The following is a 16,705-nucleotide window of genomic DNA, read 5'->3' on the forward strand; positions in this document are numbered from 1 at the left end:
GAAAAATTGTTTAATAATTATCACGACCGCTGTTTTCCTCTTTAATTATTTTTTCATTTTTGTTGCCTTTTAATCGCAATATGTCAGGGCATTATCTCGTATTAACCTAAATAAAATCATCACAGTTCAATAAAAAGGATCTTGATGAGTTACCAAATGCCGTTATACTTCCCCCTAAGTGCATCTTTGGTTTGCTTCATTTTATCTTCCATTCGTCGAACTTGGTCCTCCCTGCTGTACTGAACTTACAAACCCTTTTTGGTTTTTTACAAACTGAATTTAATCCTTTATTCCAATATCGCGTGAGTAAAATAATAACTACTTCACTGGATTTAGTACAAACATACATGACTGTCTTAATCTCCTAATTGTACACTTTATTTTATGAAGCCCTTGTGGCATTATTACAAAAATTATTTCACTATTTAAAAAAGACCAGCTTTTATTTTTAACGCGGTAAGTGATATCGATGCCAAAGTTTTTCTCTTCTTTTTACTTTACGGTACCATCTAAGAGTTTCAGAATGAATATCGCCTTTCAGCATACTTCGTTAGATTTTTTCCTTTAATGCAGCGTCAAACAGAGGAGTAGCGTTTCACTTCGACAAAGTAAGACCAAGGTTCGCTAATTATGGCATTGAATTTTCACAGCAGCAACGACAGTTTCCACAAGTTTCCATATTCCTGAAACAATGTGTATTTAAGCTCTAGTGCAACACTGTGAGATGTACTTTTATCGATTGGTTTGAGTTCGATGTCGACGTGGATGTCCATGTCTTGACAGTTTTGGTAGCAGTTAAACAAACATCTATTGTTGGAAGCAGCCATTGTTATTAAACAATTTAAAAAATATTTCCTTTGTGAGCTTCCTACGAGCGCTTTTCCCGAGTTGTTTTTTTAGGCGCTTTCTCCTATAATTGAAGTGGATCTTATTCCATTAGCCACTATCCCCGTATTTTACTACTTCCTTCCGTTCTACTCTTCCACAGACCGAACGCACTCTTATAGCAATCAAAGAATGAACACATCTATTAATCATTTAATGGCCGTCGTCAACCCGCCCTCGAACACATAAAAAAAGACGTTCCCTCGTTTATTAAAATTTTATTTCTATTAGACTTTCACAAAGGAACTTTTTCTTCAGTTATTGACATCTTTAACAAAAATGCAAGCGCCGGCCTTAGGCGACGTGGCGAACAGCACCGAAGTAATGTCCTGCGGCTGATGTTTGACGTAAAACTTGTCTTTCAACATCTTCATGTAATTGTCGACGTTCTCTTGGGGCACCAACGCCACCATACAACCACCCCAACCGGCGCCGGTTAACCGAGCTCCGAAGGTCAAGTCCCGAGACAGTTCCACTAACTCGTCGAGTTGGGGATGACTGCACTCGTAGAAGTCTCGAAGACTCTCGTGACTTTCAGTCATCAGACGGCCGAGAGTCGGCAAAGAGTTTTTGTCTGCTGGTTTGCTACAAATGGCGTGGAACATCTCGACGCGGTGAGCCTCTGGTAGAGAAAAAAAAAAATTAGTACGTGGATGCAACATATAAAGTACACTGTCCGACAAAAAAACGGATACTTGAATTTTCTTCTGTTGGGGTTATAAAACTTAGGCAGCGTTGTGGCGACTGCATTGAACAATGAAAGTCGAATATCTTAATTAAAAAAATGGGGAAATCAAATTCGTAAAAATAATTCTGAAGCAATATGGAACAATTTTCGTTACTTGCGAAAAAATACTCAATAATGAATGTCTAGTTATTTACCATTTAGTCAATGGTGCAGAGTTTTCCTTGAACGTTCATATGAGAACGAAGTAGAAACTGAAGTACAATTCACAACCTATATAGCAGCACGTTTTACTGAGTAATATAGGTATTCTCCAAGGCCCTACTGGGGTGAATTGAATATCTTATTTACAGTCAATATACAGGCTGTTTCATAGCAACCCAAAGATTAAATTATTTCTAGCTATCAACATATAATCGTTAGATAAAGCTAAGCCATGTAAATCTAGTAATTTGAAAAATGAAATTTATCATATTGAATTAAGTTGCTTTTAGTGTAGAGTTAGAAAATTTGACAAAAACTAACACTATTGCCAATAAATTCACGCTTTGAATTTTCCTTTACACGCCTATTTTATTGTTGAATTAAAATTTTTCATACAAAACATTTTCTTTTAACATTAGCCACTCAAGAAGACCTGTATCGATAATGGGTAAATCTTCAAAAAATCAAGTCTGTCATAAAGTTGCTTTCAGACTGTTTTAAAACCGCGTACACACAAATACAAACGAATAATAAGCGAACTTTTCTTGTCAACACTGTTAGAGAACTTAAGGTGCTCAAACTGCTTCCTGCAGTGACAGAACTTTCCAGAATAGTAGTTTGAAAGTTACATTTTAGAATTAGTTTTAAAATATAATCTCAAGTTTAATGAATGGGATTTTTAATAAAGGCAAAAAGATTGCATGTACAGAAATAAAACTTTGTAATTTTCTAACTAGTTTCGATCGTTCCTTTTCTCCCTTTCTCTCTCTCTCTCTCTCTCTCTCTCTCTCTCTCTCTCTCTTTCCTTACAAAAAATAATCAGGCATCCGCCCAACACGTTAAAATTTTCCAAGGCATATCTGCCCACATATTCAGCAGCAGATTGCATTACATTCCTCTCTGCACCGGAATGTCGAGGGGTTTTGATTATAATTTACCTCAGGTACCCTAGTATCGACCTGCTTCTAGAACATACGTAAAAATTTCCATTCTTACGACACGTTTAGTAATATGGAAACTTGTAAAAATTTCCCTCTTTCTGCCAGCGGGAAATATTGAACATGCTACTAACGTCTAAATTTGTTTTTTATTGTGCAATATTCTCAAATATCGCTCAAAGTCTAACTCCCTAAATTTGTCTTCCTTTCGCCCACTGTGTGTTTCTATTTGTCATAAGATGCACAATGTCTCGAGTCTCTCAGGGTGAAAGGTGACTGCACCGTATATCGTATCGAAAAATAATCAAATAGAGGAAACTGTCGTGATTGTCAAAGACTTGACACTTCACGTATCGGTTCGTGGGTATGCGCTATGTGTCTGCTTGCCTGGTATGAATACAATATGCAGTCGAACTTGTTTCCGGAATTTCCACGCCCGCGTTTTATTGGAAAATTAGAGAAATTTCATTTACGGCGAAAAATAAGAATGGAATAAAGCGTTCCAGAATTACAATTGCACGAGTATCGATTAACGAAACCGTTTGCTAATTCATGAATTGACAGAGTTCGGCTGAAAATAGATCGCGGAAGTCTCTTTGTCTTTCCTTGGACAATTTGCGAATTTAGCTATGAAACAACTTTTTCCTCCTCATTTATTACCGTTATGAGTGTCCTTTGTTCTGAACGCCTCTAAAATTATCTCGAAGGAAAAGCGACCAGACGTGCCCTTTTCGTTCTAAGCAGGCTTACGCAAGAGCAAAAAGTCCACTACTTACCGCGGAATACATGCAGAGCTCTTTGTTTCAGCTTGAAGGTCTGGATGTGTCTGGTGTTCTGCGTTAGAGATATATCGTTCAGATGGTCGGATGTAGTTTCAAGTTCCCGTACGACTTCCTCTTTAGTATAAGGTTCTTCGTGCAGGGTTTCCTCAACAATAGTTATCATTTTGGAAAGGTCGACGGCAAGGGCTTGTTGCAAATCACCAAGTTTCTTTATGTCGCTCCATTTCAAACCTTGTTTTTTCGCTATTATCTAAAAGTTTGAATTTAAAGGGTTGTTTACGAGTCGGTGGATATTTTGTGAGGCTATTTTTAAATTGGGGTGGGAGTTACCAAAGCGGAGCGTAAATAAATATAGACGAGGATGTGATGATAGGGTTGAAATTGGCGATTGTGTGCACTCTACTACATGCTAGTTAATTTAGGAATGTTGTGTTGGTAGCACCACTTTGTAACGAGCCTCAAAAATCTGGTGCGATTAAAATGACGCATGGGTGTATTAAAACTTCCATCATTTCCGCATTATTGCAGAGCCTGGACGTAAGTTTACACCTGCTGCCTTACCTTAATGATTATAACGAGAAGGAATTTTGATAAGGTAACCGTCAAAGTGAAGATTTTAATTAACTAATATTTTTTGGTCGAAATTTGCTTTTGGTAGTGTGTAAACATATTAAAAAAATGGTTAGTACATGTTTCGCTAAACATTAGTGTATTATATTAAAATATAATTTAACAAAATTGTTGAATTCGTATGAATGAGGAAAAGCTTCCTTTGTGTTATTTTCAAATTCAGGTATTTCACTGAACAGATATGTTTCAAAGAGAACAAAAAAAAAAGGATAAACACACACATTATTAATCATTTATTTGTGTTTATAATAAAATTATTTTATGAAACGGGTAATTTTATATTCGACATATTTACACAGTTCACCGCATACAAAAGCTTCGAATAAATTTAATAAAAAAATGAGTTCACAAACACTGAACATTTTTTTTTCTACGTGCTAAACCCTATCAAAAGACCTATCAAACAAATGATTTAAAGAAAATGTAAATTAAACACTCAAAAACTCATCACGGCTCTATTTTGCCAACAAATTTTAGAAATTATTGGTTTTCTTTTAAGAAGGTTGTAATAATTTTCGTTTGATTTAAAAGGAGCAATGTACCTCACGTAACACTCAGCGTGCATTTATTTCATGATTCGATTGAGACACTGAAGTTCCCTTAATGCCACTCTTTCGATTCCGGAGAACCCTAATTTGATATAAAGTGCTGTTCTGTGGAACACATTCGTCTTGTAAGCATGTAAAGTGGACTTTACCACACTAATGCAATAATAATATTGCTGTGTTGAAATAACTCGCTAAAACTAGTTACATGATTTACATGTTAATTTATTCGTTGTACATTACACAATTTGAAGTCAGGGTCGTGTCATAACCTACAATTTTTATAACAAAATTGATAAAAAAAAATATTTTGTTACTAATTTTACTTTTCATTGTCAAAAAATTACAAATTATCTAGAGAAAATATACAGAACGTACTAAACAAATAGAAAACACCCTGTATATTACAACAATGCGTTTACTACAACGCAAAACTATCTATATACTTATAATTGTTAACAGCCTTAACTAACTTTAAAAAACTTTCGTCGATCTTTTGTCGCAGTCTTTCCTGAAAACCTGTTACGCTTACGCAAGACTTAACCCTTCGTACCTGCCGAATTTGAAATAAGCCGCAGGTATTTTAAATCGCGTATTATTTTTTGATTACAACACATATTTGGAATTAATTTCGCAGATCCTCGACTTTTAATTTTTTAACTGAATGGGCAATTTTTCCAGCATCATGAAAAAAGCTGTAGGCAATTCATTGTTTCCTTTCATGGGTATTTTTTTTTTAAATCTGCTTAAACACGATTTGCAAAAAAAGCTTGAATATTTTCCAAAGGTATTTATTTTATCCCTAAATTTTGTGGTCATTACATTTCTCAAAAAAAGCTGTTTTAATAATAACATTTTTACATATGATAGGTTTTAAAAAAATATAGTTTCTGTTCATAATAAATGAAATGGATAAGTTAGTACGCACTTTTTAGCCTTTTTATACCCATACAAGCTATAAATAAAACAGTGGACACCAATTTGTCCCCTTTTGAATTTTTTAAATTCAACACTTACATTTTACAGACATTAAGAAAAGAAAAATTAAAACAGGAAAATTTAAAGTCGTAAAGCTGAATGAATCATCTTCGCGAAGGCTTAATTAAACTCTCAAGTTGGCACGGCTACTTCTTGTACTCACCAACACTTGCTACAGCGATAAATGAAGCAATTAACACCTAAACTGGCACCGAAGTTCTTAGATGCAATATCAAAACTATGTGTATAGTTCTGCAACGAGCATTTCATTTGAACGAAATGAAATATTTTTACGAGAGGAAAAAAGCACTTCTGGTATACTCACAGAAATAGGTGACCTTATTTCACATGTGTCGTTGTACAGAGGAGAAAATGCAACCACGACTGGAGCACTTAATTATTACCTCATTAATATGAGCTTTCTTCCTTAAAAGCTCATCAGCACGACTTGAATAATGGGGAATCGATTGGGTGTTGAAAGCTTTATGCATCGAAAAATCTTACAAGCTTTTATACCCCGTAATGTCCTGCTTATGCTCCTAACGTCTTATATTACACAGGAAATAACTTATGCAAGCGTTGATAGCACAAAGTCCATTATCATGACGCAAAAGTTGGCGAGTTGGTGCATAGTTGGGGGCAAAGTGCGATTTGACCTAAATGCGTTCCAGAAACAATATTCGTGCCAAATTTTGAGAAAAACAAAATGCAATTTTCTGAACCAATTATCAATAAATGTGTCCTGTACAAACAGCCGATAATAGAATCGTGTTCACGATTTAAGCTACAATCTCTTAAAATTTATTTCCAGCACAAAGCACTTTTAGAATAAAGTTCGCACGTTCAGTAAGACGACCCTCTACACAAATCTCTTTTTTTGTTACCTATATCCCATCGGTCAAACAGATTTAAATCACGTTTCTGATCCTGACACGCAATTTCACCTAGCTTTCTAATTCTCAGAGGAATTCCTACAGGAGCTAAAATGAAAATCGTTTGTAAATAGTTGCTGAATACTGCACAACACGTCGAGTGAAAGCGCAAAGCGAACTGAAGTATGTGGCGACATTTTCGAGAAAGACTACTTCGCAATGATGATCGTTCTATTTATCTTCTCAGAGAGACGAGTACAAATAACAGTCGCGAAACGATTGTTTGTGCATAAATATTAGATGAGCTTGAAATCGATTTGGAAGGAAAGGAAGGAAACTTACCTGGCCGGCAAGTCGACATTCGACGACTCTGCAATTGAAATCTGCCGTTGCAGCCTTGTTGAGTTTTGCTAAACTGTGGGCAATGACAAACACAGCTCCCGAAGGCAGTGTGATATTGGTCGATCTCAAAGGGTTGAACTCGATAAGTTTGGCACAACCTAGGGAAAGGAATAAGATAATTATTAGCACAGCGAAGGGGTTCCATGGATCTGCAAGAAAAATACCTCGTGGCGGTTTGTTTCAATGGATTTTGAAGTTAATGCAAATAAACGAGGGAATTTTCATTAATATTAGGGCTAGTGGTGATGGGAAGCCTATATGTGGTTTGAGTGGAAAATTGTAGGCTATGCATATTTGCCCCGGAAGTAGACGCTGGATATATGTTTGTAGGTAACTAAATAAAGGATGTAAACATGTTATGGAAGAAATGAATTCCTCTGTCCACACTTTATTGCCTATAAAATTTAACGTTTAAAAGTTATGTGACAATAACTTCGGTTTCTAATAAAATTTTACTATTAAAAACTAATGTAAGTGTTATATTATCTTTAAGAGGCGTATGACAGGAATAGCATTTTACAATGTTTGGATGTAGTTCGTAGATTTGAAGATAGTCGATTAATGTTACCCCATAGAGGTCTTCGCCCATTCCCACCCAAAGCCTTTATTTTGTTGATTTCGACTTCCTGACTTTTTAGGGCTTCCTTTCTTTGGATTTTTCTATAATTTTTTCAGTCACTAAAGTGAGATATGACAAAATTTAAAGTATTTTAAAAATTTCCCTTTGAAAAGGAATACTTTGAAAACCAGTCGTCGTGTCGACTAGACAATATTTTCTGTCAGAGATCCATCGTTCCGACGCAAACTCGATTTCTTTCATTATTTTTAATTTCCCATTTTCGTTGTTTATCTGCAATCTTGGTCTAGAACAATGAATACGCAAACGTGTTTTGATTTAGCTCGAGGAAATCTGTCTCCCTGAAGTTTTTGAGAATTTTTGGACAACTTTGCTAAGAGTTCAAATTCTCGGTTTAAAAATATCGGATCTTTTTTCGAAAGCCTTCGAGAAATTACCTTGTAGATTTAGACTTCCAGAAGTTATTTTCGGCCTGACGTCTTTCAAAACTCCTGCCACTTTTCCAAAATCGTCAAAATGAAATATGACAATTTTTGAGATAATTTAAAAGTTGATTTTTAAAACGAATACTTTGAAAACCGATTGCCTTATCGCCTTCTGTCAAAGACCCATCGTTTCTACGTAAAATCGATTTTTTTCATAATTTTTCACTACCCAACTTTTCCGGACTCGCATAAATATGTCTTTAACATACATGTCACTCCCGTAGCAATCATGACATATTTATGCGAGTCCGGAAAAACTGGGTAGTCAAAAATTATGAAAAAAATCGATTTTACGTAGGAACGATGTGTCTCTGACAGAAAATAATCCCAAGTCGACAGGACGACTAGTTTTTGAAATATTCGTTTTCAAAATACAATTTTTGAAATCCTCGAAATTTTGTACATTTCATTTTAGTGATTCTGGAAAAATGGCAGGAGTTTTCAAAGAAATGAGGCGGAAAATAACTTCTGGAGATCTTAAATATACAAAAAAATCTCTTTAGGTAATTATCGATGGTAAACGAAAAAAGATCGAAATGTTAAAACTGAAAATCTGAGCTCTTAGCAGCTCTAAAAATTCTCAAAAAATTCAGGGACATAGATTTCGACGAACTAAATCGAAACACATTTGCGTGTTCATAGTTCTGGACCAAGATTGCAGATAAACAACGAAAATGAGTATTAAAAAATTATGAAAAAAATCGAGTTTACGTAGGAACCATGGACCTTTGACAAAAAATAAACCTAAGTCGACACGACGATTGGTTTTCGAAATATTCGCTTTCAAAATAAACTTTTTGAGATTCTTGAAATATTATACATTTCATTTTATCGATTCTGGAAAAATGGCAGGAGTTTTCGAAGAAATGAGGTGAAAACAGATGGAAATTTTCATACTGAAAAACTGAATTCCTAGCAACATTGTCTAAAAATTTTCAACAAATTGAGGGAAAACGAAATATGTCAATTTTTGAGATACTTATTTTAAAAATTTGATTTATAAAACGCATATTTCGAAAACCAATTACCGTATAGACTTGTCCGAGACCCATTAAAGTCGATTTTTTTCATAATTTTTGAATACCTAGTTTTCCAGGACTCGCATAAATATGTCCTTAACATAAATGTCACGAGTATTTCGGGATTTTCGATGTTTATCAGGCATCTTGGCCAAAACTATGAATACGCAAATGTGTTTCGATTTAATTCGTCTATCTTCATGATTTTTAGAGAATTTTTAGATAAGGTAGTTAAGAGCTCAGTTTTTCAGTGTGAAAATTCAAGCTTTTTTCGCCCACCATCGATAATTACCAAAAGACATTTTTGTATATTTAGATCCCCAGAAGTTATTTTTCGCCTCATTTCTTCGAAAACCCCTGCCATTTTAAATTTCGAGAATTTCAAAAATTTTATTTTGAAAAGGAATATTTCGAAAACCAGTCGTCGTGTCGGCTTTGGATTATTTTTTGTCAGAGATCCATCGCTCCTACGCAAACTCAATTTTATTCATAATTTTTAATCACCCATTTTCGTTGTTTATCTGCAATCTTGGTCCAAAACTATGAACACGCAAACGTGTTTTGATTTTTTAGGGAATCTACCTCCCTGATTTTTTTGAGAATCTTTAGACAACTTTGCTAAGGGTTTAGTTTTTCAGTATAAACACTTCGATCTTTTTTCGACCACCTTCGAGAATTTCCTTGTAGATTTAGACGTCCAGAAGTTATTTTCGGTCTCACGTCTTCGAAAACTCCTGCCATTTTTCCAAAATCCCCAAAGTGAAATTTGGCAATTTTTGAGATACGTATTTTATAAATTTGATTTTTAAAACGAATATTTCGAAATCCAATTACCGTATGGACTTCTATCAGAGACGTATCGTGCCTACCTAAGATCTATTTTTTCATAATTTTTGACTACCTAGTTTTTCCGGACTCATAAATATGTCCTTAACATAAATGTCACGATTGCTCCGGGATTTTCGATGTTTACCTGGAATCTTGGTCCAGAACTATGAACACGCAAATGTGTTTCGAACTTTCGATTTAGTTCGTCGAAATCTATCTCCCTGAATTTTTAAAAAATTTTTGGAAAACGTCACTTTTTTCGCCCACCATCGATAATTAGCTAAAGAGATTTTCTTGGAAATTATTTCCCGCGTCGTTTCTTCGAAAATTCCTGCCATTTTTCCAGAATCGCCAAAATGAAATATGGCAATTTTTGAGATATTTTAAAAATTTCATTTTGAAAACGAATATTTCCGAAAACAATTGCCGTGTTGACTTAGAGTTATTTTTGGTGGGAAACATGGCATTCCTACGCAAATGCGATTTTTGTCATAATTTTTGGCCACCTAGTTTTTTCGAAATCGCGATGAATATCTCCTTAACAAAAATGCCACGATTGTTGCTCGCAATCTTAAATCTATATTTTTCAATTTTTTAACGGTTTTTAGGTAACTTCACCAAAAACTCAATTTTTCAATACCATTGAAAATTTTTGGTTTATTTCCAAGCACAGTCGAAATTTGTCCAAAAAGATTATTTTGTTAATTTTGACCTCAAGAAGTTTTTTTACAGCTTCCTTTCTCCAAAAATTCCTATCATTTGTTTTTCTCCACAGTTGCAAAAATAATACTCCTATATAGCAATTTTAAAATATTTTTAAAACGGACTTAGAAAACGAATTTTTCCTTAACAAAGAGAGCTAAGTAACTCATATATTGCAAGAAGATGGTATTTTCAAGAGAAACTCTGCTGGAACGCACTAATTTTAATACATATGTATTTAGAACCACAAATTAAAGCGGTGATAAGAACTGTTGTCTCCGAGGGGTCGACCCGGATAACTGCTTTTTCCGCACCGTGGAAATTTTGGTTCTGGAATCAATGTCATAGGCGACCAGCCGGGAACGACTTTCGAGGAAAGTGAGAAGTCGTAGAATCACCAATTTACAAAAACCCAAGAACAAAACAATGAAGGACTGAATTTCTGAGGAACAGACGAGTAGAAGACATAAAAGAGGACAACGAAGAATTAAAACAAGTAGCAATTATTGTAGAGTATTCAGAAGTCAGATTAGTGATGCGTTAACAGCATGTCGGTCTGAAAACCAGACTGGGGAGAAATAGCTTTAAAATGTATGAATTCTGGTCGTTGAAAAAAATTTTACAAAGCGATCGTCTCAACTACTTGACTGAACCATTTCTCTAACTATACTGACATCGATCACATTTTGCCTCGGAAATCAGATATTGTTGACAAATTTCTAAGCACCAGTGAACTTCTTTTTCCTGTGTGGGAAATAAACTTCTAGACTCATCTTCCGGTGTTTAGTAGGTTTGGAAATATCGCCGTAATTTATTATCACTAATGTCTTCTATTATTCCTTAAAGGTGTTCTTTTACACGACGGTCGTTCCACTTCATCCTGTGAATTGAAAACGTTGTGCGAAAACTACCAAATACTTAATGGTCGCAGACACAAAAAAATCACGAGTCCGTAAAAATTTAATCATATTTTCAGGATTTATAAGCACCGCTCTGCATACAATAAATCTCCCGGAAGGTTTCATAAATCTGAATGTGTGTAGAAAATATTTTTTGTGTATTTATAACACTCTCAACTTAGAAACACACTTTCAAAATTTATTATTTCTACCACCGAATTGACAACCGTGGACAAACGAAGAAGAGTGATTACTCGCCTGAAACGGCAGCGAAGTAAACCAAAACCTCTTCATGTTTTAGTGATTCTCAAGGGAATAGCTGCATTGTGACCAACGTTCTCTAACAAATGACCATAATAACTCCCCGCGAGTTGGAAAAGTTTCTAATGTTTCAAACTCAACACCACCATCTTTTACACAGCTCTTAACAGGAAGATAGTAAAAAATGAAAACTGTTCGAATTAAACTCAAAACAAAATAATTGGGCTTGGTATCAAAATAAACGAGCCCATCAAAAGTGTGTACACGGCAAGAGAGCTTTGTATCATTGCTTCGGTATATTCGACGAGGCTTTTGAAGTCGTTCAACAAATTGCCGATTTCTGTGATATACGCAGACCTTCCAAAGCTTTAAGCTACAGACCGTGAAATGGTCAATGGATGATAGTCGGACAGGTTACCGTGTTCACTAAGCCCTTTTGCTTTCCCCCGAACCTGTCCCTTTATGCAGGAACAATGAATGGTGACGTATTTCGTCGATTTAAGGGAGTGTACGATAGCTAAACTTTTTAAACGAGTGCGAGTTGCGTCAGCCGCAATCGTGATAATTAATTGCGATTATAGGATGAAAAATGTGACGTGTAAATAAACAGCTGCGGAAAATTACTTAAAACGCCATAATAAGGCTTGCAGTAATCTTAGGATTACTCCATCCGTTGCGCAAAAAAAGTTAATAACGAAGCTGGGGTCTCCGAGGGAAATTCTTTCGCCAATTTTATGCATTTTGACAGGCGGATATCCAATTTTCTTTTAACGAAGTTAGTTTTAATGAGATACGTGACCACGTAGGTTATTTTTGGTGTTTTATATAGACTGGTTTTAATATAGATGTACCTGTGCTCTGAAAGACTTGTTCAACTAAGTAAAATTTCCGTCCCTATCACTAAAAAAAAACTACTAAGCGATTGTTATCAGTACACGTTTAAAAAGTGTGCGGTAACACGAGTTTGTGATTACTACATTATATTTTGAGTGTGCTACTTGAAGAATATCTTTAAGTGAAGGCAAAAAATTATTTTGATATTATTGTACATATTGACATCTGTAACCTCGCTCGATTGGCTCGATTTCAAAACTTTAAATTACGAGACTCTTTCTGGGTAAACAAAGCGAAATAAAAAGGCGAAAAACATTTTATAACTTAATATCAGTTTCAGGATAGTCGATTTTCCGACGAAACGACAAACGGAACTGCATCCCGTCCCATGTTTTAAAACGAATATTCCCAAAAAATTTAACATTGTTACGTGAACTGTATATAACGCGTACGGGCTGCCAACCTGTTTTATAACTTCAGGAAATACGCCCGAATTTCATATGTCCTGAAAACTCGTCGCGCCGTGAAAAGCAGCAAGTTTTTGCTAAAACTGTGAAGTTTCATAACGGCGTGACACCGATAAAAATGAAACATATTGGAGAAAGTAATTTCCCGAATGTAATGCGTAAGGATCAAAATGAATATTAATTTGTCTTGAGTCGAGCAGAGTTGGAGCATTTAATTTTTGGAGTTTGACAGTTCTAGGTTAATAAAGTTGGAGCTCGTATTAATCATTGTAAGATTGATGAGAGGGGATATGTCTTAAAGGCAAACACTCGGTTCAGTGACACGCGACTAAATGAATAGAAATATTGGAACTAATTTTGGGTTTGGACTAGAACAGAAAATAGATTTCCGGACGTAGTCAGCCTCATAAATAATTCATAACTTAACACTATCACAAACATATAGCGGATGACTTACCCTCGGTTGCTAAAAACGCGATAGCTTGGTCCATTCCGCCTCCCTGAGTACCGATATAACGCTCACATTCAGCACACAAATTCGCGATCTTCTCTTTGGACATCGGGAACTAAAATATTATGAGAACATCGTAAATATTCAAATAAAGATAGTAATTTTTAGATAAGCTGGAAGGCATTCGATCTTTTTGTATTCTTACAAGGAACGTAAATCCTAGACAATATCGATATTGAAGTGTGGCTTTTTTCGTTTCTGTCGATATCAATTTCGCTCAAGATACTCTGCAATTTCTGACGAAATTTATTATTTTCGAATTCACTCTCTCGAATTATTCTGCCAACATTCATTTTCCCGTTTTCGGGCCATTGATCTATTGTATGATTTGCATAATTGACGTCATCTAGTGATAGGGGGAAGTTGGAACGGATTCATGAAGGCGATTTGTTCTGGGGCGTGAGCTTAATTAAAGAAAGCTTAATTAACAGACATTTTCGGAATTACTTCTTCATTGAAGCGAATAAGTTGTCTGATTTTATTTTATCCCGAATAGTCTTTGATTTATCCGAGTTGGCTAGCTTAACATCTAAGGTGTTTTGATTTTAAATATTAAGGGCCAAATTTTAAGATTTGTTAGAATACTCAACAATATGTCGGAAGAGTCGGTGTAGGTTCTCGTCAAGTTGCCACGTGCTTGTTACGTTCTTTTCAAGTTCAAGTCGTATTTGAAGATTACAGTATTTCAAGTGTAGTCTACCGTTTACTTACATTGTTGATATGAGCAGTTGCCAGGGCCGCAGCACTAACAAGGGCACTGCTGCTCGAAAGGCCGGCACTTTGTGGAACCTTCCCACTAACCACAACGTTCATACCTTTGAAATCCAGATCCTTAGGCAAAATATCAAAAATGCCTTTAATTCCGCACAGGAAATATTGATGCCACTTGGGTGCTCCATCTCCGATAGAGATCCTTGAAGGGAAACCAAACGTAAATTATTGCTAGCGAATCGATAGAGTTTAAATATGATGTTGCTGTGTGCAAAATAGAAGGCATTTTTCTCAATTTGGATGTAAATGAGCTTCGTTAATTACGTAAGGTTAATTACTAGAAGAATTTTAACATTAAAGTGGAAGCTAACACAAAATGCACGTTACACTCTATTAGCAGTCAATCACTTTTCTTTACATGTTTTCTAGGGAAGAAATAGAATGTGTTGAAAAATACAATCCAAAAGTGTTTATGCACATGTCATATGCATTCCCGCTTCAAACATAATCATTTCAGCTGACGGCAGTCATATTTATTTGCGTTGTATGTACGCGAATAAATTGGAAGAAGATAGATATTAAAAGCGATTTAGTCGTATCCTTGAACATTTCGAAATCTTATTTTCCTGGAAAATCCTATCCAATTTACCGACTGCTCCCTATTACCCTAGGTTTTTTAATTTGATGTTTCAAGGGGTCTTGTTTTTATATTATTTGTATTCCATAAATCATTAGCAAGAATGCCAGAGTCCTTGTTTTTAGATGGAATGAAGTTTGAAACTCTGTATAAATGAAATTCTCGAGGAAGAAGACGAGGTTAAAATAACAATCACAGTCGATAGCAGCGAAATTTCCATTTAATGAAAAGTTGTTGAACGCGGAATTGAAAAAACGAAAAGGGAGATTTTATTTTAAAGTTGTGTTAATGCGGTTTTCACTTTTGCTTGTTAATGAAAGGAGGTTCTTGTTAGTTTCGTGTTACCGTCGTTATTAGTTTAATTAAATTTAATCTCGTTCACAAGGCTATAATTTTTGGACTGGAAAAGATCCACGTTTCATTTTAGTATTTTATATACTTTATAATCAACTGATTTTAACAAATCTAATTAAGCAAATAAAACTAAACATATATCCTCAAACAGAAATGAATTCAATAATGTGAATAAATATCTAATAATGCTGTGATGTTTGCTTAAAAAACACTTCATTGTAGAGTTTTTCGTTATTATTTTATCATATAACAAATTTTTGTCTTATCAGATTAATCGAAAATAAGTAGATACAGATAAAACAGAAAGTTGTTGCAAAATATTAAAAAGTCAAAACATCTCGTATACCGATAATTCTGTTTGTTTAAGATTCGTTTGTTATAAGTTGTTTGCAACACAATATCATAGGTATACGGTTTATTTGATACCAATAACCGATGAAAGTATATATTATTCATCAATCATTATTAATAAAGATAAAATATAAAAAAGTTGTCAACATACGAAAAATTTCTAAGGTCGCACTCATAGTCTGCATAATTTCTTTTAACATTATGCAATCGCAGTGTATTTTCATTTCCCACCCCCACAGCCAGCCGGATATCCTGTTCCAAAGCCATCGGACAAACTCCGTATCCGCAGTAATCGACATGTTCGCCTATTAAATTAACCCTGTACAAATAAACAAACGCAAATTAAATAAACGCATTGTTAGCAAATGAGTAACTCACCTTCCTGGTACGCGGACATAGAAGTCGGGATTTTTCTTATAATGAGCGGCAAATTCGTCCGCCAATTGTTGAAAACGATCGTCGGGCGGAAATTCACGAATGGGGACGTTAGCCGCATCTTTGTTGGACATTTTATAGGGGATAATCAAAGTTTACGTCTGTTTCGAAGTTTGAGGATTTGCACAATGATTAAAGTTTGGTAATTACAGGTCGTCGAGTGGATTTTATCATTTTACACGTCGACAAAAACATAACCTTAAATGCAATTCGTACATATTTGGGATGAGCGAAATTTAATAATTGTGAAGCTGAGGCCATCTGTTAGGAACAGATGAAATTAACTACGTTTGGGTAGAGGATACTACATTTATACTAGCAAAGACAACAACCTCACTAGATACCTGTTTTGAAGTAATGTGAATACTAGCCACTAGAGGTCGCTCTACATGATACAAGCAAAAAAATATTTTTTTGTTTAAATGGCTAAAGGTGGCACTTCTCATACTAAACTGTCTACTTAAAAATAATATTACTGTTGCAGTTATAAACAGCAGTATGTACTCGTAACGTCTAATGTGTTAGGCTGTTACGTAAGTTTGGAAGTCCTATTTTTCCGTTCACAATCAAGTGGGCACTTTCTATTTCTATTTTTTTACCAAAAATTTTTAGAAAATAATATGAATTTAATTTTATTGTAAACTGAATTCAACTGTTATTGTCTTGGAAATTTCAAATAAACCTTAAAATCTACAAATTCGAACATAAATATG

General features: G+C 34.9%; 1 protein-coding gene across 1 annotated transcript; it reads right to left on the reverse strand.

The window, feature by feature from the left end:
• Positions 1-1,087: 1,087 nt before the first annotated feature.
• On the reverse strand, positions 1,088-16,164 carry Galk (Galactokinase). The gene is made up of 7 exons (XM_064054195.1): positions 15,936-16,164; positions 15,709-15,876; positions 14,216-14,417; positions 13,451-13,559; positions 6,862-7,019; positions 3,489-3,744; positions 1,088-1,507 (listed from the first exon to the last, which is right to left on the reverse strand). Exons 1-7 carry the CDS (start codon positions 16,064-16,066, stop codon positions 1,140-1,142), a joined length of 1,392 nt encoding a protein of 463 aa, XP_063910265.1. The 5' UTR covers positions 16,067-16,164; the 3' UTR covers positions 1,088-1,139.
• Between the last annotated feature and the right edge of the window lie 541 nt (positions 16,165-16,705).

The sequence above is a fragment of the Zophobas morio genome, unplaced genomic scaffold (genome assembly GCF_036711695.1).
Source record: "Zophobas morio isolate AGI-343-1 ecotype UQ-CSIRO unplaced genomic scaffold, CSIRO_AGI_Zmor_V1 ptg000012l, whole genome shotgun sequence".
Taxonomy (NCBI): domain Eukaryota; kingdom Metazoa; phylum Arthropoda; class Insecta; order Coleoptera; family Tenebrionidae; genus Zophobas; species Zophobas morio.

Coding starts and splice junctions, on each gene's coding strand:
- Galk (XM_064054195.1), bottom strand. CDS start 16,066: ATGTCCAACAAAGATGCGGCTAACGTCCCCATTCGTGAATTTCCGCCC. Junction 13,560..14,215: donor CAACTGCTCATATCAACAAT/GTAAGTAAACGG, acceptor ATAATATTTTAG/TTCCCGATGTCCAAAGAGAA. Junction 7,020..13,450: donor CGCGTTTTTAGCAACCGAGG/GTAAGTCATCCG, acceptor TCCTTTCCCTAG/GTTGTGCCAAACTTATCGAG.